Source organism: Dipodomys ordii, unplaced genomic scaffold (assembly GCF_000151885.1).
Source record: "Dipodomys ordii isolate 6190 unplaced genomic scaffold, Dord_2.0 Scaffold22, whole genome shotgun sequence".
Taxonomy (NCBI): Eukaryota; Metazoa; Chordata; class Mammalia; order Rodentia; family Heteromyidae; genus Dipodomys; species Dipodomys ordii.
Genome location: NW_012267238.1, coordinates 252,553 through 274,042, shown reverse-complemented (window position 1 = coordinate 274,042; position 21,490 = coordinate 252,553). Strand labels below are relative to the sequence as shown.

The following is a 21,490-nucleotide window of genomic DNA, read 5'->3' as shown; positions in this document are numbered from 1 at the left end:
CGCGCCGCCTTCCGCGCCGAGGGCCGGCGGATGCCTCGGCCGGGCTCCCGGCAGGGGCTGTGCAGGTGGACAAGCCACCCATTGTCTTCCGTCCCAGAAGCCCCGGAGGAAGGGGCCTCTTCCCAGGGCTCCCTTCTGGGGAGCCTGGTGGGAGATGCGGGCAAAGCCAGTCTCCTCGGGGTCTCCAGAAGAGGAGAGAGAGGGGTGGGGCTGCCTGTTCTGCCCAGACTTGACTCTGTGGCTCAGGCCTTCACTGCACGGACTCACTGAGCACTGGAGCCCAGAGAGCCTGCCCTTCCCGGCGAGTCTGTCAGCCCATCCTCTGGGCCTGCCCTGAAGCCTTTCACTCATGATGGCTGGTGGTGGCCTGGCCTGAGTAGTGGTGGGCAACTGGAGTAAAGGGGAAGGTGGAAGGCAGGACTCCAGGCCAGGCAGCTCCCTTCCCAAACCCAGACTGCACTGAGAGTTGAGGTGGCTGCGGTTGGTTAGACCCGGGGCAATCGCTGCTTCTTGGGGGTGACAATGTAGCCATAGAGGGCACACCTCATGTATGGCACAGGACAGTGGCTCCGGTACGTGTGCGCTTCCCAGAGGCTTCGACGGAATCTACAGAAGTGCACATCTCTGCCCAAGTCTGGGCTCTGCTGTGGACACTTGCCCCGAACAACTGAGGCCGGACCAGACGATGGGGAAAGACCCAGGCCCTAGTCTGGCACTCCTCCTCAAGTAGGAGGTGGACAATGACACCTGCCCCCACATCTGCCCCCAGGTTCGTGTCTGGCGGTACTTGAAAGGCAAAGATATCGTGGCCCAGGAGAACCTGCTGGATGGTGGCAACAAGGTGGTGATCAGCGGTTTTGGAGACCCCCTCATCTGTGACAACCAAGTGTCCACTGGAGACACCAGGATCTTTTTTGTGAACCCGGCACCTCCCTACCTGTGGCCAGCTCACAAGAATGAGCTGATGCTCAACTCCAGCCTCATGCGGATCACTCTGCGGAACTTGGAGGAGGTGGAGTTCTGTGTAGAAGGTGCGTAGTGGTGGTGGGGTGCCGGCAGGGGCCCGCAGCAGTGACGGTAGGTGTAGAGGGAGCAACAGGTATAGGCAGAGGAGCAGGCTTGGAAAGGGTGAGTGAAAACTCTGGTGGGGGTTGGGGGGAGCTGCTGAAGAGAGTTCGCTGTGAGGAGGAGCACTTGTTGTCTTGATGCTTGACTCCGCTCCACCCTGACTCTGGCTTTCTGGTCTCCCCATTACGTATCTAGCCATGCCGAGGTCAGCAGCCCCAAATTCTGACATCAACTGTCTTCAGTAAATGAAAGCCAAAGCAAGTTTACAGCCCTGCGAAGGCTTCCTCTGCTTCTCCCCCACCCCCTCTTCCTTCCCAGCTCTCCACACTCCCTCTTTTCTAGGGGATAAGCTGGGCCAGGTGAATGGATACCAGCTGTCCTGGTCTTGCAGATGTCCAAAGTCTTGTCTAGATCAGGTCCACATGTTTAAGCAGTCCTGTGCAGCTGAGCACAGGATTACCTGGGAGGAGCAGTGCAGTGTGTTGGCGGGCTGATGGTTTCTGGGGTGAGTATTCTCACCTCTGGGAGGTGACCAGAACCACATTCGTCCTCTCTTGGAGATGGAGACCCGTGGCTAGTGACAGTGGCTGAGCGGCAGCTCCCCACATCCTGTCCTCCCAGGGATGCCTGGAAAGGAGTGTAGGACTGGAAACAGCAAAGCTTCCTTCCTAAGGCAGTGGCAGGCCTCGTGACCTTGGGCCCTCTCCTGTGCGCTGTTGGCCACTGAGGCAGTCTTAACTCCCACATGCCTTTGTGATTTGACCCTGGCTTGGCTCCTGTAGGGTGCCTCTGGGATTCTGCCTCAGTGCTGCCTTGGGGACACTACAGGGGAGATAGGACCAGAGTGGGCGCTCTGTGGCCTTTCTCCCTAGCTGTGGTCACCTGCTCTTAGGCTGCCTCCAGGCCCTTTGTGTCAGACCCTGCTCAGCACTGGCTCATATCGCCCAGTCTGGAGACTTGTGGCTGGGGAACGTTCTGGCTGGAGCATAGGGGCAGAGGAGGCCATGAGGTTGACTTCGGGTCAAGTAGGAGCTAAGGAGGGGCTGACAGTCCCTTTGTCCCTATAATATCAAAAAGGCAAATCATTAACTCTAAAGCTGGGTAGGTCCAGCTGGAGGGTCCATGACTCAGTAATGGAGGACTTACCCTAGAGTCGGAGGTCACAGAGTAGGAGGGTCACTCTGGGTAGAACAAGGTCCAGCATCTTGTCAAAACCCACTCTGTTGGAAGTGGAGGTGTGGCTCGTGTGGTAGCTTGACAGCCTTGAGCAAAAAAAGCCAAGGGAGAGTGTGAAGCCATGAGTTCAAGCCCCAACACCAAAAAAAAAAAGAAGCAGCAGCTCGCCTGACTCTGGCTATGGGAATGCTTGCGTAGAACCAGAGGGAAGGAGGTCCCCAGGGAAAACCTCTCCCCGGTGGCTGTGCACTGTCTACTGTGGAGGTCCTGCTGTGGGTGTCTGGCACTCAGGCCAGTCTGGTCCCACAGACCAGTGGGTGGCCAGCGGAGAGTGCCGTGCTGTCCCCCATCCCGGGAGGTATAATTGCAGACCTGCAGTGGGGCGGGGGTGGGGGAGTGGGGGAGAGAAGCCCAGAGAGCAGGGACAGAGTGAGGATCCTCCGCTCCTCTGTAAGGGACTGGGGCCCCCAGAAGCTCTGAGAAATGACTTGGATCTATTTTTGAAGCAGACCAGGGTATCATGGAAGGTGAGCAGGGCACGGGACAGGGTGAGGGGAGGCTGAGCCTCCTGGAGTGACATGCCTGTCACCATCCCACACTGGGTGGGTGTAGATGATGGGGCCATGTGCTGTTCCTAGGACACTACCCCAGGTCCTCACTGTAGAGGCCGGTCAGCCACAGGACCTGCACGCAGCTGACCCCTCCTTCACATTTTGCCCCTTGGGCCCAACACCAGTTCAACCCTCAGTGGTGCAGAATGAGGGCTTCCTGGTGTGGGAATCTGGGAATCTTCATCCAGCCCTTCCTCCAGCCTCCAGGAAGGCTTCTTCCTCCCCCTAGTCCTCTGCCTGGGGAACTACATTCCTGGCATAGCTGAGACAGGTATGTGCCCCTCCCTCTGCGCCACCTTTGGGCAGGGAAAGCTATTGCTCCTTCCAGAAGGGAACACACACATGCGCGCACGCGCGCGCCAGCTACTGCTTTGTCAGGAGTGGCACGGCCAGCCTGGGCACCTACTCTGCTAGGTGGGAGTTGCTCAGAGTCCCTCCCAGCCTTCTTACCTCACCTCTGGAAGGCTGGGCCTGGAACCTCCAGGAAGCCCCCAAGAGGGATGTAGGCCTAGCTGCTGCCTGTCCCCCACCCTTAAGAGCCTGCAACAGAAAGGAAGTGTTGTCTGCCCTGCTGGGGCCTGGCCCAGAAACAGGGCAGGGGGCCAGGGTTGAGTGAGCCTGGCACCTGCCCAGACTGGCCTTGCCCAGCCCTGAAGCTGGGGGTCTTGGCAGCCATGCTCCCCAGTTTGGCCTGGCCAGTCAGGTTTTGTCTGCGCCCTTCCTCCCTGCCATGCCAGCTGACCAGAGCCTATGGAGAGCAGTCTTCGGGCACACTGGAGCAGGACCAAGCCCTCCAGACTTGACTTTTCTGCACTGGGGCCTCCTAGGCTATCGGCTGCAGTTGAATTGTAAAGGATGGCCCTCTGGGCACGCTCAGCTCCCCCAGTTCCTTCTGCCAAGGGGGAAGATGGCTTCTCTACCACCTTCTTCTCTACCCAGAGCTCTTGAGGGCTCCTGCAGACAGGCCCAGGCTCCAGGCTGCTGGCCCTGGAGGCTTGCCACCCAGAATCTGCCCCCCTCACAGAGGGAGGGGCTTCTTCTACCTACCAGGAAGGTTTGGTGGAAAGGCAGAGTGTTTGCCTGCACCTGGGGTCCCTGAGGCAGCCCTGTGCTGGCAGGTGGAGGGGGAGTTTCTATAGGGGTAACCTCACTTTAGGCAGGAAAAGGGGCAGGACTGAGCTACTGGCAGTGGTTCCCGGCTTTTTCCAGACCCACCCCAGTCCCCCATACCCACCCAGATAAAAGCCCCACCTTACCTCCTCACAGTTGGAAGTGGAAAAGTTATTTTGGACCTCCCACCTCCCTGTCTACATGCGTCTCTGGAGCCAGTGCTGGAGGGAGCAGACTCTGTTGGGGCCTGCCTGAGCCCACCTGGTCAGGTGCTGGCCGGGACCTGGAGCTTCTGCGCATCCCCAAGGGCTGATGTGTAGGGGGAGAAGGGAAGGAGGCTGCTGAGGGAGCGTTGAGAGGCAGCTGCAGGGCTGGAGGTCCAGCCACTGGCCCTCCCGCGTCCCCCGCATAGAAGGGGCGGTCCCTTCACTGCCTCCACCCAACAATTGTAGAAACAGCTTTGCCTCCACCTGTGGGCCACGGGGCTCACCTTGGAGCCGGGAGCAGGCCCTGCGTGGTGTGGCCGGCCCTTCTCCGACCACTGTCTGAGGTCTAGTGGCCTTCTCCCCACTGGGCTGCATCAGCCACCCAGGCTGGCAGGCAGCACAGCTATGTTGCCCACCTGTACACCTCTGTTTCCTAGGAACAGATAGATACCGGTGGAGGAGGGTTTTGTGTCCTCTGTACCTCCCGCCTTCTGAGATCAGCTCAGAAGTGGGTACAGGTGAACTGTAAATTGGCAGGGTTGAGGCTGGGACTTGGGGGGCTACGGACAGTCTCTAGTGGAGCCGTCAGTGGAGAGGGACTTCCTCTGCTGTCCCTCTTCTCCTTTGACCTTTCTTTCCTTTAAGTCTCTCCTCCCCAGCTTAGGTCCTGAGAATTTCCTCTGAGGAAATTCAGCCCTGCAGGGGTTCTTACAGCTGGACCTGGGAAAGGAGATGGCTCCTCCCAGGCTCTCCCTGAACCGACCCCATGATGTGGAGGCGTGGGGGAGGGAGCTGCTCTGTCCCCACAGGCCAGGACTGTTCCAGCTGTGTGGGTCTCCTCCCTCTCCCCCTCGGCCTCCCCCTCTCCCCCTTCCTCTCCCCTCCCCCTCTCTCTTTTTCTCCCTTTCTTGCTTGCTGCCCTGACTGGGGGCCACTGTTCCCACTGTCCCTGTTTGTGTGATTTGTTGTTTTGGTTTGGAGCTTGAACCCAGGGCCTGGGCACTGGCCCTGAGCTTCTTTTGCTCACGGCTAGCAGTCTACCACGTGAGCCACAGCGCCACTTCCAGCTTTTTCTGCGTATGTGGTTCTGAGGAATTGAATCCAGGGCAGGCGAGCACTTTACCACAAGCCACATTCTCAGCCCTGTGTGATTGGTTTTTTGTTTTGTTTTTGGGGGTTGTGAGGCTTGAACTCTGGGCCTGGGTGCTGTCCCTGAGCTCTTTAGCTCAAGATGAGCATTCTACCACTTGAGCTACAGTACCACTTCCAATTATCTGGTGTTAATTGGAGATAAGAGTCTCACGGACTTTCCTACTCCGGCTGGCTTTGAACCATGATCCTCAGATCTCAGCCCTCTGAGTTGCTAGGATGACATGCGTGAGCCACTGGCGCCCAGCTGTGATTGGTTTTTGTTTGTTGTTTTTTTGTGTATGTGAGTTTGCCCATACTGAGGCTTGAACTCAGAACCAGGGTGCACCCTTGATTTTTTGGTCCAAGAATGGCATATTACCACTCAAGCCACGTGTCTACTTCCAGCTTTTCAGAGGTTAATTGCAGATGAGTCTCATGGACTTTCCTGCCTGAGCTGGCTTCAAACCAGATCTTAAGATCTCAGCCTCCTGAGTAGTACGATTACAGGTGTGAGCCACTGGTGACCAGCACCACTGCCCTTTGTTTCCCTGGGGGGCACTTGGGTGTTGGGTCAGTGGGCTGGGCCTGGGCAACCTCTGCCTGGGTCTGACATGTCAGGTTCTGGATTCTGTCTTCATGCACACATGGGTCTCAGCCTCTCATCCAGTCTGTCCCCATCTACTGTGCCTGGCTGGGCAATTTGTCTGCTGAGGGCCTGTGGACTCTTCACTTGTGGGTGAATATTTGGCTGAGATGAAGGACACACTTGCTGAGCTGCATTGCAAGTGGAGAGAGTCCTCTGGCTGGTCAGATGATCCACTGCTCCTCACAGGCCTCCCAGACCGTGAAGCTGACATAGACCCTCACTCCCCACCCCAGGGCCAGAGTGAGGGCTGTGGGTGCTCGTCATCGGGTGAGGTGGGCACCTTCCGCCGTGGGCCTTAGAAGAAGCATAGGCTGTGTGGCTGCACAGACCAGAGTGTACACCAGTGTGAAGGTCAAGTACATTTGAGAGGAATGAACTCAAAAACAGCAGGCTGCCAGGAGGAGGAAGACGTGTTCCCTCTTCCCTGTGAGGGGAGAGCAGCCATGCTCGGGCAGGAGCAGCAGCTCACTGTGGCTCACCCACTCGGAGTCCTTTACCACTCTGTTGTAGGTCCTCACATCACCTGCATGGGGCCCTGCTGGGGCTCTGGCCTGGCTCCCCAAGGAGGCCAGGCGCAGCAGTGAGCTGAAGGGAAGGTAAGCTCAGGAAACAGGATCCCTGCCACCTGAGTGAGGTGGCACAGGTACTGTGGGCATGGGGAGGAGAGGAGACTGGGAAGCAAGCTAGCTGGCCCACGCAGCGTGGCCTTCCTGCTCGACCTGCTGTCCCAACGTCCCTCATCAGCGAGTCAGTGTACTGGCCCCATGGGAAGGCTTCTCCTGACTCACTGGCCTCTTCTCCACCCCTGTCCTCCCAGGGTGTCTCGGCCCCTTCTTCCTTAGCCTTTGGACCTGGTTATCCCCTCCTTCATTCTGATGCCCAGCTGTCTGGCCACCTCCACCTCCATGAAGTCCCCTAGTTCTCGGCTTTTGGGGCTGGGCCCCAGAACCCCCTGTGTCTATCCCCCCCCTGTGACTGGCGCCTCACCAGCTTGGCACAGCCACGCCAGACAAGACCACCTGGGTCCCCTGACTTCACCGGATACGGGCCACAGCTGACTGCCACCCTGCCTCCACTGAGCTCCCTTTGCTCCTGGAGGAGGGCAGGGTGGTTGAAGTGTGTTTGGGGCCTCCAGGGAGGAGAGGGACAGATGGCATCAGTAGCCCCACATGGCCATTGCCCTTTCTCCTATGCTCCCTCAGCACCCATTCATTCTAGTGGATGGTGCCCAGGCTCACCTTGGGGACAGCGTCACCAGCAGCTTCCTCTGTTACAGGATCCCTCTGTTACTGATCCCTGCCCCCTTGGAAACCCAGCAAACTACCCAACCAGACCTGAGGTATCCATGCTGGCTGGCTAGTTATGGGGAGGAGTCTCCGCCAGCTGATTGAGGAACGGAGAGGGCTGGCCTGACCTAGCCTGGATGTGTGCCTCTTCACATGGTCACTGAATCCCACCTCCTCCAGGGTAGACTGATAGTCAAGGTGGGGGCCAGGTGGGGGGATGGGCACAGGCACCTCCTGTCCCCAGAAGGTGATCACAGGGCCCCAGGCCTGAGGCTGGCAAAGAGAAGCCGTGGAGGGTGCTTTCTTCCGGGGAGGCTGGCCCAGGGCCCAGCAGCGAGGTCCTGCAGTAAAACACGCATTGTCTGCTAAGGTTGAGGGGGAAGGGAAAGCAGGGCAAGGCAAAGCCTGAGACCAGGCACCATGTCAGCCAGTGCTTTGAGCATCCACCCCGAAGGAGATCGGTTGCCTTGAGCCGGGCACCCTCAGAGATGCCTAAAGGCAGTCGGTAGGAGGCAGACGGCCTTGCCTGCAGGCACTGGCTGGGTGAGGCGCATAGACGGCTGGGAAGAGCAGCTCACTGGCCAGCTCAGCCTACCCTGACCGCTCCTCGTCCTTTGCCAGGGAGGGATCCCTACACCAGACCCATGGGCTGCCAGTGGCCTGGACACTGCCCTCCAGAGGCCCCACCCACCTCCTCGGGTCTGAAGAATACTTGGAGGTTTCCCTCCAGAATGTACGTGTGTCCAGATGGCAGGGGCTGGGGTTATACCCAGTGCACCCTCTGGGTCAGGGGCGAGCTTTGTGATGCGCTCATGTATATGACATCAGTGATACGGGTCAGGGCAGGCGGGCTGTGACAGCCAGTGTCTACACAATTGATAACTGCTGCTGCGTGCCGCAGAGCAGGGACCTAGCTTATGGGCACATGTGTGGTTGCATGTTGTGAGGTTTTAACCCAGAGACAAGGAGACTAATTCCTGGCTCTGCATCTTGTTCATTCCAAAGCATGAGCCTGATGGACTGGTCAAGGCTGAATGGTTTTGTCTGAAGATCCCAAAATAGCTCCAGTAGCCTGAATCCCCCCGCAGCACCCCCCCCCTTTACTGGCCTAGGGCCTCAATGGCTCTTTGTCTCTTGAAGGCATCCCACTCCTACAAGGGACTCAGACACTGACTGGGCTTGCTGGGACCAGGCTGCTTATTCTCCCTGGCTGTGTTCTCTGCAGCCCTCACGTGAGCACTAAAAGCTCCGTCTGTGGGGGCCTCTTAAGCAGTAGATCCCGGGGGCTCTGCTTGGGGGATGCAATGTCGCAGGGCCCTGAAGCCTCTATTGCCAGCTCTGTGCATGGCTCAGGGCTCCCACCCCACCTTGGACCAAACCCCCTGGGTCTCACACTTCCTACAGAGTACACAGGAAGATCTCAGGAAAAACACCGGCAGGGACAAAATGCTGGCTTCCCATCCCAAGTCCGCAGTTGGCTTTCTCAGCTGTGAGCCAAGCCTTGCTCTAGAAGATAAAAGCTCACACCTACTCTGGGTGCTGAAGCAGCCAGTATCACAGGGACACTATCAGTGAGCTGTGGACAGTTCCAAGGTCCAGAGGGGAGTGGCTCCACTGGGCTCTGAGGAGAGAGCGAGACCGGCCCCAGGCGAGTATCGGGGCAGGTGATGGATTGCTACTCTGGACTCGGAAGGGTGGCGGCCCCACTTTATTTGCACGGTTTCACTAAATGGTAGATTTGGGACCACAAGAAATAGGGAGACCCAAAACACAGGTGATGCCACAGCGTGGATGTGGGGTAGAGGGCCAGGCCTGGGGGTTTGAATATCAAGCTGGTTTCTCTTCACTCCAAGTGCTTTTTTTTTTGGTCAGTTGTGGGGCTTGAAGTCTGGGCCAGGGCGCTGTCCTTGAGCCTCTTTGTGCTCAAGACTAGCACTCTACTTGGGCTACAACGCCACTTCTGGTTCTCAAATGGTTAATTGGAAATGAGTCTCACTGGGACTTTTTGTGTTTGTTTTTGTCAGTTGTGGGGCTTGAACTCTAGCCCTGGGCCCTTGTCCCTCAGCTCTTCAGCTCAAGGCGAGCACTCTACCACTTGAGTTATGGCGCCACTTCTGGTTTTCTGGTGGCTAATTGGAGATAAGAGTCTCATGACTTTCCTGCCTAGGCTGGCTTTGAATGGCGATCCTCAGATCTCAGCCTCCTGAGTAGCTAGGATTCCAGGGGTGAGCCACCGGCACCCATCTGAACACCTTTCTGGCATGAGACATCTGACCAATTTTGAGTTGGCCATTTCTATAAAATTGATTTTTTTTTTTTAAAGAAGAGTGGAGCAGAGGAGGTAGGTGGGTACTAAGTGCCAGGTGAGGCAGGGTAGGCTTTAGGAAGAACCTGCTTGACAAAAGGGGGGCTCCAGCTGTGTGCCTCTGGGATTGAGTGCTGGCGGGGAGAGCCCAGCTGGGACCATGTAGGAGTAGGGCCATTTCTGGCCCGTGTCTGTGACATCAGGGTCCTGGACAGAGGAACTCTGCCCAAGCCAGGTGCTCCAGGGAGGTGGGTGTGGTCAGTGCTGCTTTCTCAAGATGACTGAGAGGAGGTCTGAGAGAGACCACTGGGTGGCACTGGTGGTCAAGGCCATAACAGTTTGGCAGCTCATAGACACAGCCTGGTGGTAGGGTGTGGGTGTGCCTGGTTGGTGTAGCCCGAGGTATGGCGTGGTGGGGATTCAGGGAGGGTTGGGCGAGTGTGCCGTTCACGTCATTGCAGTGGGTGCCCGCTTGAGAGGGTCCCCGGTCCTGGCGGGGCGTAGGCTAGCCAAGAGGCCTCTGCAGGGAGGACTTGCTGTTCCCTTGGAGGAGGGCACATGCTAGGGTGTGCGCAGCTTGGGTGCCAGCAGATGGATGTGCCAGGAAGGGGTAGTGGAAGCAGTGCAGAGTCCTGTATGGGGCTTTGCCAACCCACAGTACACACCGGTTTACCGGGAGCTGGAGCCTTTGTATGGAAGCTGGGAAAAGGCTGACCTCATGGAAAAGTTGTGCCCAGCTACGTCATGCTGGGGGTTCCAGGCATGCCCTCTGCCTGGGTAGCTGTTCTGGAGTTCTCAGGATGGCACTCGACTACTAAGGAGGGGTGGCCAAAGCAGTTGCTGGACCCAAACCCTTATCTCAGGATCTAAGAACCCCCATCCACACCAGGTAGAACTAACAGGAGCATAAACCCTGGCAAACAGGCATGGATGACGTGCCAGCACACACACCCACCCCAGGATTGAGTCCCCGAACAGGCCCACATCTCCAGTGGTGACCACAGAGTCTCACAGCCAGCCTGCAGCAGGGGGAAGGGCCTGCCCAGCCTTGGACCACACCACCTGCAGGCTCCCTGGTCCCTGCCCAAGCATGGGCTTTTCCTTAGCCCCACCCCTTCCTTTTGCTGATATCCTACCTGGCGCCTCTGTCCTGTAATCCTGTAATACTGTCACCTCCCCAACTCCTGTCCTTAGCCAATCATTTCCTTAGCCCCTTTCTAAAACCGTCGCCCCTTCCCTCCACCCTGCCTCCTGCTGTCCACCCCTCCTAACCCTACCCCTCCCTCGGCTCTGCTCTCTTCTCCAAATGTCTTCCCTCTCTCCCCCCCACCCCCTCCTAGCTGTGCTCCTTGGTTGCTTTTGTACTGTTCACATCCTACTCATGGCTTTAGCCTCACCCACCGGTTCCTCCGTGCGCGGAGCGAGCTGCGACTCCCCCACGGAACGGGGGGTCCCCTGAGGCACTTCCTTTGTCTCTGCTCCCGCCCTCCCTCCGCGGCGCAGGGGGCGCCCCTGCCCCTCACTCACCGCTGGAGCTGACTCGGGTGAGGCGAGCTGTGCTGTGGCCAGAGGAAACCTCGGTGGCCTACTCCTTTATTCTCTCCAACGCGGTTGCTCCTCCTGCCGCTGCTGCCTTGCTCCCGCCTCTGCCAGGCGCAGACCAGGCCCCTGCCGTGCCGTGCCGTGCCGTGCAGCGCCGCCACCCGTACCCACATCTCCCTGCCTCTTCAGCCGCCCAGGCTCCCTCGGGCTCCGGAGCACAGCATCAGAAGACAGCGCCGGCTGGCGGACGGAAGGAAGGGTTTCGGCCAGCGGGGGTGGCTGTGGCCCTCTGTCTTCTGCCTGCCTCCGAGCCCACGCCGGGATCCCACCTCAGGAGAACCCTGCTTACCTCATTATGAGCCGGGAGGGCCAGGGAGGGCCAGCAGCTCCCAGGCGGCGGCTGGCTGAACTTTGAGGCACAGTGGCTGTCTGTCTGCTCTCCCAGAGGACCCGGCATGGGGGGAGTGGCCCCGAAGAGGCCTAAGGGTGCTCCTTAAGGACCCTCACACCCTGAGAGCGGGGGCTGGCCATGCCCCGGCTGCCACTGGAGCGTCGCCCTGGGCAACAGCCCGGGGCCTCCCTGCTGGTTCGGTACTTCATGATCCCCTGCAACATCTGCCTGATTCTGCTGGCTACAACCACGCTGGGCTTCGCAGTGCTGCTCTTCCTCAACAACTGTAGGTGGCCACGGGGTGTGGCCCAGGTGGCCCTGCTGCTGGCCAGGCCTTCCATCTTGGCTGCCAAGGGTTGTGGAGCATGTGGGGTCACAGCAATGCCAGGAGCCATCACATCGCCCCGACGGGCAATCTCTCTCTCTCTGGGGACTGGGTGGTTCCTCGCAACCCCCAAGTCCCTTGAGGCCCGTCCCTGGGCCCGTGGGGCTGACCCCCATCTCAAGCTGCATAAACAGCTTTAGGAGATGGGAGGGGGATGTGTACACTGGATGCCTGGGGGTTGGTGTCAGGGACAAAGCCTGCTTCACTAGGTAAGCTTGGCTCCGCCCCCCCCCAGGGCTCTGACAGGTACCTGGCAGCTAGAGGGTCAGAGCACAGGCCTCTGTCTTTGTTCTGCTCTCGGCTTTAGCTAGTCCCTAGGTCTCGAGGATGGCGTCTTGGGTTTCCCGGTCTCCCCAGCCTGGATCTCTGTGACTGGAGTGGGAGGAGGTATGGATGGACAGAGCACTGGACGCGCAAGGCTGTGGTCAGGAGGGCCTCACTTGCAGTTTTGTTCTGTTTTTCAGACAAACCCGGGACCCACTTCACGCCCGTGCCTCCAGCACCTCCTGATGGTGAGTGAGGGGGGCCATGTGGATGGGCAGTTACGGTTGGAGATTTTCTGAAGTGCGTTCATGGTGCACTTTTAGAGGGAGGAGGCTCAACACGGGACCCTCAGTCCTTTCTGAGGAGTCCGTGGGGGTCTTGGGTACTAGCACCCAAACGGGACTTTAAATTCACTGGGCCTCAGCCTCACAATTAGGAGCCAGACCCGGAACCTGGAAGTTGTGGGATGATGTCGGGCAGTACGAGGGAGGCGGGCTCTGGCATGGAGGCTTGCGATGGGTTGCCTCCTCTTTGTCCTTCCTTTTCCCGTTTAGGGTAGGGTGGGGCTGCGGTAGAAGAACAGAGGGGACACGGGCTAGAGGGGGAGGGCCTCTGCGTGGCCAGTGACAGCTGTCTGAGGGAGAGGTCCGGAAAGCCTGGGTCTGCCCCTAGGACTGAGCAGGCTACGGTGGGGAAGATGACCTCTTCTGATTGCTTTGTGGGATGGGGCAAGACCGCCCAGCTGTGCTGCTGGGCGTGTGCCTCTGTAATTAAGCTAATGTCAGAGCGGAGAGGTGGCCGTAGGGTTGCAGGGAAACAAGGGAAGGAGTGGTCTGGGACTCCCCTCGCCCAGCCTGGACAGCAGTTTCCAGCTTCACTCCTCACAAGCTCCTCTGGGTAGGTGCATGTCCAGGTTCACAGAAGTCGCGTGTGAGAGCTGTCCTGTGCAGGGCAGGGCCAGGACATGTGGGTTGGATGTTGGAGTCCTGGGTTCTTCAGGAAGCACCTCTGCGTTGCATAGTTGGTCTGAGTCACGTCCTGGGTCTTGAGTGGAGCGCAATGGCTGGACGAGGAGGCTGAGCACTGGCAGGACCCTGTGCTAGGAGGTTAGAGCAGGGGAGTGGCACCCCGGGAGCCTCAGCAGGCTGAGAAGCTAAGTGGAGGTTTTCTCTAGGAGTGGGGAGCTTGGGCACCAGAGGCAGACGCTAGATTCAGGGGTACAGGGTGGGCTTCTCATGTCCTTTGGCAGCAGCCATCTTGGTACCATCTGGCAAGGGTCATCTATAGGCAATCATCTTTTATTCCTTGGGATCGGAGAACTAGCAAGCTGGCAGTATGCGTCCTGACATACTTGGCCACACAGCTCTCTTCTTCCGAGGATATCGGGCAGTGTGGCATGGCAAGGCTGGGATGGTAAAAACAGTGGCTAGTGGGTCTGTGGGGGTGGGGGGTAATGTCCCCAAGAGCAACCGTTTCTAGGTTGCCTACACAAGACCACAAAGGCTCCACAGAGCACCAGGCCTGGCCTGGGTCATGGGGAGAGAGGCCTTGGGCCCTAAGGGGCCTCTGCCCACAAAATTGCTGCCATTATATTCTGCTGAGACACAGGAGCCCTTCGAGCATCACTGTGCTGTGTGCCGCCTGCGCAGGGCCTGGGGACCAGTGGGGATTAGATGGGTGAGTGGTCACCTCCCTGTCCTTCCTGGGCTGGGGGACAGGAGGGTGTGACCCAGACAAGTCCCTGATATAGTACACAAAGAGACTCAGTCCTGAGTGGGATGGGGCTGAGGCCGGGCATGTTCACAGCTCATGGGCACCAGGCCTGAGGCTGCGGAGACTCATTCAGGTTGGGCGCACCCCATGGACACATCCATGGTCCCTGCACACTCGGGTATTCACACCCAAGGCCCCTGCACACTCGGGCACTCACATCCATGGCCCCTGCACACTCGGACATTCACACCCAAGGCCCCTGCACACTCGGACATTCACATCCATGGTCCCTGCACACTCGGGCACTCACATCCATGGCCCCCGCACACTCGGGCACTCACATCCATGGCCCCTGCACACTCGGGCATTCACATCCATGGCCCCTGCACAGTCGGGTATTCACACCCATGGCCCCTGCACACTCGGACATTCACACCCAAGGCCCCTGCACACTCGGGCATTCACATCCATGGCCCCTGCACAGTCGGGCACTCACATCCATGGCCACTGCACACTCGGGCATTCACATCCCATGTATGTGGACGTAGAAGGGCTCATGACATCTGCTCCATCCTCCAACCCACTAGAGGCAGGGAGAGAGGTTAGACCCACGGCCACATTTGTGCTGTAAAAAGCCCCTCTGCCTCCCACAGTGCATGGAGAGATTGCCCGGGCAGGAGGTTGGCAGTCAGGGAGAGGCTCCCCAGGGGGAGTGGGTTCCTCCATTACGAGAGTAGTAGGCAGTGACCGGGAGCACGGGCAAAGTCTGGCACCGACGTTGCTGTTTTATCACTATGGCTTTGAAGACCCTGTGCTCCCCTCTGTATCCCTACAGCCCCTCCTCACAACAGGGCACAGCTCTCCTTGGGCCTCTGTGAGATTGGAATGGGCGTACACCAGTCTGCAGGTGGTCTTGGATTGTAGCTGTTCTGCTCGGTCAAATTTGTCTTGAGCTTCTTACGGTCTCCTAGCCCAAGAGGGAGGAGAGGTACAGAAACAGGCTGTGTTGAAGTATCAATGGGCTGTACATGAGCGACCTCTTAGTCACCTTAATGGACTCTGGGTTCATTGAGAGGAAGAGGTAGGGCTTCCTGGAGATGGTGATTCCAGTCTTGGGGGGCGGGGGTGGTGCATGTGCACATGACAGAATTTAGGGTTGAATTCAGTGTCTGTCCTGTTGCTTACCTTTTTTGTTCAAATCTGGCATTCTATTGCTTGTGTAGCAGCTCTACTTCTGGATTTTTGGTGGTTACTTGGAGATGAATCTGAATCTCATGAACTTTTCTTTCCCAGGTTCTTTGAACTGGGATCCTTAGATCTCTGCCTCCTCAGTAATTAGAATTATAGGTGTGAGCCACTAGTACCCATCTACCAATCTGACTTGTTTTGGGAGAGAGGTCTGAAACCAGAACTTGAGCTTGTCACCTGATGCTTTTGCTCATTGGCTACTGTGGTATCAACTGAGCCACACCTCTAGCCCACATGCATGCCCCCGGCCCCTGAGTTTTTGTTTTTGTTTTTTTTTGTCGGTCGTGGGGCTTGAACTCTGGGCTTGGGCACTGTCCTGGGCTCTTCAGCTCAAGGCGAGCACTCTACCGCTTGAGCCACAGAGCCACTTCTGGTTTTCTAGTGGTTTATTAGAGATAAGAGTCTTACAGACTTTCCTGCCTGGGCTGGCTTTGAACCATGATCCTCAGATTTCAGCCTCCTAGGTAGCTAGGATGACAGGTGTGAGCCACCGGCGCCCAGCTGAGAAGTTCTTTTGTCCAGACCAGAGATGTCAGTTGGGATTTGTGCTGGGGTGTGGAACAAGGTGATGAGGAACAACTGTCTTTGGCTGTGGGGTCAGAACCTCGGGGAGAGGTCTGGCCAGGCCCGGGCCACCCGATGGAAGGAGTGAGCCCAAGAGACACAGATGTGCAGCACCGGTTCCCCCACTGCTAGGACAGGGAGATGGTTGGGTTCTTGGCCCTGGAATTGGACCCTCAGGGGAGATCTTGTTCAGAAAGTCTAGCTGAGGACCTGAAGTATAGAATTTGGCCTGGGAGTCCCAAGGACCTTGGGCAACGAGGGCCAAGTGTAAGGGAGGAACTGGAGAGAGAGATGAGGAGGAGGAGATGGGAAGGAGGTCATGGCTTGGGTGACTTGAGTTTGGTTTCAGCTGGGACAGAGGATGCTGCTGGTACATGTCACAGCACAACTCTGCATAGCTCGTGTGCATTTCACAGGAGCCCTGGGAAGTCGGCCCAGTGTCCCCAGTCACAGAAACTGAGGCACAGGGAGGGACCCCGCCTCCAGGATCTGAGGGGCACTGTGCGGGGGTAGGTTCAAGAGGGCAGACACTCAGACACTGGCAGAAACAGATGAGGGAGGCTGGGGGGACTGTGGCTGTGGCTCCAGCCGACACGCCTTTCACTCACTGAAGATGGGAAGGGTTCTTCTGCTTTATTTCCAAGCACTCTAGGTGATGAGGGCCTCACCCCCACCATGACTTATTAATAATAGTTGCTCCCAATTAAACATTTATTAGATCCAGACAGCTGCAGCCCTTAAGAAGCCTACTTTGCCCACACTGTGCTCAGCGAGCGACCCCAGGGACTGGCCATAACAGCACTGGTCATGTACATCCTTCATTCTTACACTTGGTAGGCAATTGCAGGCTCCTCCCTGAGCCGGCTATGATTTGCTAGAGCAGACCATGACAAGGCGTGTGTGTTGGACATGGCTCTGCTGGGAACTAGAATGTTAGATGATGAGATAACTGGCCAGTGTGTGAAGCTGACTCTGGGGCAGCCTCGTAGTGTGTGGCCGAGGGCTCAGGTGAAGGCATTTCCTGAGGGGGAGGCTCAGGAGGACAGAGGGAGGTGCCCGAGGGACCCAAGGGAGAGATGCCACCATCAGCTTGAGCCTGGGAAGGCTGGGACGGGTGGGCACTCGGGTGGCTGGCTGTGGGAGCCACGGGAGGAGGAGGGTCCCCGAGTGTGGGGGACAGGAGAGACAGCTCGAGGGCAGGTCTGGGGAGTGTGCTTCTGAGTGGAGGCTGACTGGGAAGGAAGGCTGGACGCGGGAAGAAAGGGAAAGGGCAGGGCTCTGGGCTGCTAGGCCAGCAGGAAGAAGTCTGAGCCTGAGGGTGAAGGTGCTCTCTGGCTCTGCTTAGAGGACCAGAGACACAGAGGCAGCTGTGAGGAAAAAGCCCTGCGGTCACTGCCTGGGGTGGGTGGATCTGGTGAGAGAGGCTCTGGGGCTAATGTGGGTTCTCTCTCGGTGTCTCTGGGGCCCACTGAAGTGGGCCACAAGTCGATTTCCTGTGGATGGGGAGGGAGAGGAGGGAAGGGCCCTGGCTGGTGGGGCCCTTACAGGGACAGGAATGAAGAGGACAAGGCCCTGTGAGTGTGGACACAGGCAGTGGTGGGCACATGTGGCTGTGTGTGAACTTGAACAAGTGTGAACACGTGTGTGTGTGTGTGCACACGCACCGTGGGGTTTAGTGACTGCTTGCCTTTCAGGGCTCTACCATGGCTGCCTGTGTCCTGGCCCCCTAGAAAGTGGACTCTTGGGGGCTGGGAAGGCGGCTCAGTGGTAGCACTCGCCTGGAGCTGAAGAGCACAGGGGCAGCGCCCAGGCCCAGAGTTCAGGCCCCATGACTGACGAAAAAAAAAAAAAAAGTGCACTCTGAGCTCCAGTCCCTCCTCACGTTTAACTCCAGTGTGCAGGGGAATGCTGTGTGGCTTTGGGGCCGTGTGCGAGCCCAGTGAGGAAGATCCAGGCCGAGCCTCCTGCGTGTGCAAGAAGAGTCCCTGCCCCCTGGTCGTGGCGCCTGTGTGTGGCTCGGACGCCTCGACCTACAGCAACGAGTGTGAGCTGCAGCGTGCGCAGTGCAGGCAGCAGCGGCGCATCCGCCTGCTCCGCCGCGGGCCCTGTGGTGAGTGCCGGGCGCGGGCAGCCCGGCCTGCTGCGCGGGCAGGGTGGGCGGCCCGCGTGACCCGACTCTGCCCCTCGCAGGGTCTCCGGATCCCTGTGCCAATGTGACCTGCAGCTTCGGCAGCACCTGTGCACGCTCACCGGACGGGCGGAGCGCCTCGTGTGTATGCCCCACGACGTGCCCCGGGGCCCCCGAGGGCACGGTGTGCGGAAGCGATGGCGTTAACTACCCCAGTGAGTGCCAGCTGCTACGCCATGCCTGCACCCGCCAGGAACACATCTTCAGGAAGTTCAACGGCCCCTGTGGTAAGTGCTGCCCTCTTCAGGACGCCTCCCTAGGTCACTCCTACAAGCACGGTGACACCTCCTGACTCACCTTCCCGGTCAGACCCCTGCCAGGGTACGCCAGCCGACCCGAGCCGCCTCTGCCGCGTAGACCCTCACACGCGGCGCCCGCAGATGCTCCTGCGGCCAGAGAGCTGCCCTTCCCAGCAGGCGCCCGTGTGTGGGGATGATGGGGTCACCTACGAAAACGACTGTGTCATGGACCGCACCTCCGCTGCCCGAGGCCTGCTCGTCCAGAAGGTGCACTCCGGCCGGTGCCAGCCTCGAGGTGCGCGGCCCCGGGGAGGGTGATGATTCTGCCATGAGATGACCCACGAGGCCCCACAGTGCCTTCCCTGCCGTGTGCCGTGTGCCGTGCCTGCCCTCCCTGTGTGCCGTGTCAGCCCCTGCCCTCCCCGTGTACCGTGTACCGTGCCTGCCCTCCCCTGTGTGCCGTGTCAGCACCTGCCCTCCCCCCCGTGTGCCGTGTCAGCGCCTGCCCTCCCCGTGTGCCATGTCCACACCCTCCCCCCTGTGTACCGTGTCAGCGCCTGCCCTCCCCGTGTGCCATGTCCACACCCTCCCCCCCGTGTGCAGTGTCCACGCCTACCCTCCCCCACCCCGTGTGCTGTGCACACTGACTCGTGGCCTCAGTCGGGTCCCGTGCCCAGGGTGGTGGCTGGAAGGGTGCCTGTCCTCTCTGACCCCCTTGCCTCCCCCAGACCAGTGTGTGGAGGCCTGCCGGTTCGGTGCCGTGTGCCTGTCGCACCGAGGGCGTGCCCGTTGCTCCTGCGACCGGGTCACCTGTGACGGGGCCTATCGGCCTGTGTGCGCCCAGGACGGGCGCACCTACGACAATGACTGCTGGCGCCAGCAGGCCGAGTGCCGGCAGCAGCGCGCCATCCCCGCCAAGCACCGGGGCCCCTGTGGTGAGCACCCCAGGCCCACGCCGGGAGCGGCTGGTCCGCGTCAGCCTTGCCGCCATCATACACCATCTTCATCCCTCACGACGTGCTCCTGGGGTTCTCCCTGGGGCGGGGGGCTGTGGGGGAGATGTGCGCAGAGGCGGGCCTGCACTTGACCACGCTCCCCTGCAGGTCCTCTGCTCTACCTGTTCTGTATGGCGTGGGGCGCAGTAACCTGGGTGGGCAGAAACAGACATGGCTTTGGGGGTTCCTTGCTCTTGAGACACACCCCGCCCCCGGCCCCCTTAGGGGTGGAGTTTCAGTTGGGAGCTGAAAGGCCAGTGGAAGATGGAGGAAGCTGGCTGGTGGGTCCTGTGGAGGCCGCTGCCACTATACTAGTCCTGCCTGCCTCTGTGTCCGTCTTGATCGGTCCTGTCCGTCTTTCTGGTTTTCCTTTCTGTCTGTCTCTTCTCGGTCTTTCTTCCTTCTTGGCCCCGCCTCTTGTGTCTTCCAGCCTGACCTGCTGGCAGGATGAGGTGCCGCGCCCGTCTGCCGGGAGACCACGGCCCGAGGTCTGCCCCTGGCGTGGCCGGTGGGGGGTGGCTCGCTGCTACCTGGCCTGTGGTCCTCAGAGCAAGTGGACAGACACCTCTTCCCCACTGCAGTCTTGGGTGTGACTCTGGGATGCAGTGTCCCCCAACCCGTGGAGAGAGAGCCCCCACTACGTGTCGGGGTATCCTGGGGTCGCGGGCCGGCAGGGCCAGCGGTGGGCCTGACGCCTCCTGTGTCCCATCCGCCTCTGCCATGTGTCTGTCCCTTTCTCTGCTGTGTCCTCGCATCCGCCTCTTCCTCTGTCATCCCAACCCAGAGCAGGGCTGCCGCGGGAGGGGAAGCTGGGGCCCGAGCCTCCGGGCTGAGGGCCACCCTTCCTCAGCCCAGGCCCCGTCCCCGTGCCGTGGGGTGCAGTGTGCGTTCGGGGCGACGTGTACGGTGAAGAATGGGGAAGCCGTGTGCGAGTGCCAGCAGGCGTGCTCAGGCGTCTACGACCCTGTGTGTGGCAGTGACGGCGTCACCTACGGCAGCGCGTGCGAGCTGGGGGCCATGGCCTGCGCCCTCGGGCGGGAGATCCGGGTGGTCCGCAGAGGACCCTGTGGTCAGTAGCGGGCGAGCGGGTCTGGGGTGGGGGGCTTCTGGCCGACGTGGTGACGGAGCCCTCTCCCCAGACCGATGTGGGCAGTGCCGCTTCGGAGCTCTCTGCGAGGTGGAGACTGGGCGCTGTGTGTGCCCCTCTGAGTGTGTGGCCTCGGCCCAACCCGTGTGCGGCTCGGATGGGCGCACGTACGCCAGCGAGTGTGAGCTGCACGTCCACGCCTGTACACACCAGATCAGTCTCCACGTGGCCTCTGTCGGGCACTGCCGTGAGTGAGGCCCCGGGCTGGGCAGGCGGGCGTCCCGTGAGTTCTCTGGCCAGATCTGCTGACCCCGGCTTCAACCCATCTCCTGCAGAGACCTGTGGAAACACCGTGTGTGCCTTTGGGGCAGTGTGCTCCTCTGGACAGTGTGTGTGTCCTCGGTGCGAGCACCCCCCCCCTGGCCCTGTGTGCGGCAGTGACGGCGTCACCTACGGCAGTACGTGTGAACTACAGGAAGCCGCCTGCCGGCAGCAGATGCACCTCGAGGAGGCCCGGCCGGGGCCGTGCGAGCAGCGTGGGTGCGGGCGGTCCGGGGGAGCTGCGGGGCAGCAGCCCCGATGGAGGCCCGTGGGTGATGCGGCTCTCCCCCACAGCGGAGTGTGGCTCGGGAGGCTCCGGCTCGGGAGAGGACGGCGAGTGTGAGCAGGAGCTCTGCCGGCAGCGCGGTGGCGTCTGGGACGAGGACTCGGAGGACGGGCCCTGCGTCTGTGACTTCAGCTGCCAGGGTGTCCTGAGGAGCCCGGTGAGCCCCCTGGTTCCGGGGGTGGCGAGGGAGGGGGCTGGGGCTGCGCTCACCCACACCGCCCCTCTAGGTCTGTGGCTCAGATGGTGTTACCTACGGCACAGAGTGTGACCTGAAGAAGGCCAGGTGTGAGTCACAGCGAGAGCTGTATGTGGTCGGACAAGGGGCCTGCCGCAGTAAGTGAGCACCGCACCGCACCGCACGGCACCACCGCACACTGCACCGCACACTGCACCGTACCACCACACAACACACTGCATCACACCGCACCGCACCACACTGCATCACACCACACACACTGCATCACACCACACACACTGCACCACACCACACCACATCACACAGTGCACCACACTGCATCACAACACACTGCACCACACCACACCACACCACACACCACACACTGCATCGCACCACCACACACCACACCACACCACACAGTGCACCGCACCACCACACACTGCATCACACCACACACTGCATCACACCACACACTGCACCACACCACACACTGCACCACACACCACACACTGCACCACACCACACACTGCACCACACACCACACACTGCA

General features: G+C 59.7%; 1 protein-coding gene across 1 annotated transcript in view; it reads left to right on the top strand.

Moving 5' to 3' along the window:
- The first annotated feature begins 773 nt into the window (after window positions 1–773).
- The window catches only part of Agrn (agrin), a 34,826-nt gene continuing 14,109 nt past the window's right edge, over window positions 774–21,490 (top strand). The window contains exons 1-11 of the mRNA XM_013014108.1: window positions 774–1,031; window positions 12,322–12,369; window positions 17,541–17,756; window positions 17,837–18,061; window positions 18,144–18,368; window positions 18,802–19,008; window positions 19,919–20,137; window positions 20,208–20,402; window positions 20,491–20,691; window positions 20,771–20,919; window positions 20,990–21,095. Coding sequence (XP_012869562.1) covers window positions 965–1,031; window positions 12,322–12,369; window positions 17,541–17,756; window positions 17,837–18,061; window positions 18,144–18,368; window positions 18,802–19,008; window positions 19,919–20,137; window positions 20,208–20,402; window positions 20,491–20,691; window positions 20,771–20,919; window positions 20,990–21,095 — 1,858 coding nt within the window. The 5' untranslated portion in view covers window positions 774–964. The remainder of the gene's footprint in view (window positions 1,032–12,321; window positions 12,370–17,540; window positions 17,757–17,836; window positions 18,062–18,143; window positions 18,369–18,801; window positions 19,009–19,918; window positions 20,138–20,207; window positions 20,403–20,490; window positions 20,692–20,770; window positions 20,920–20,989; window positions 21,096–21,490) is intronic.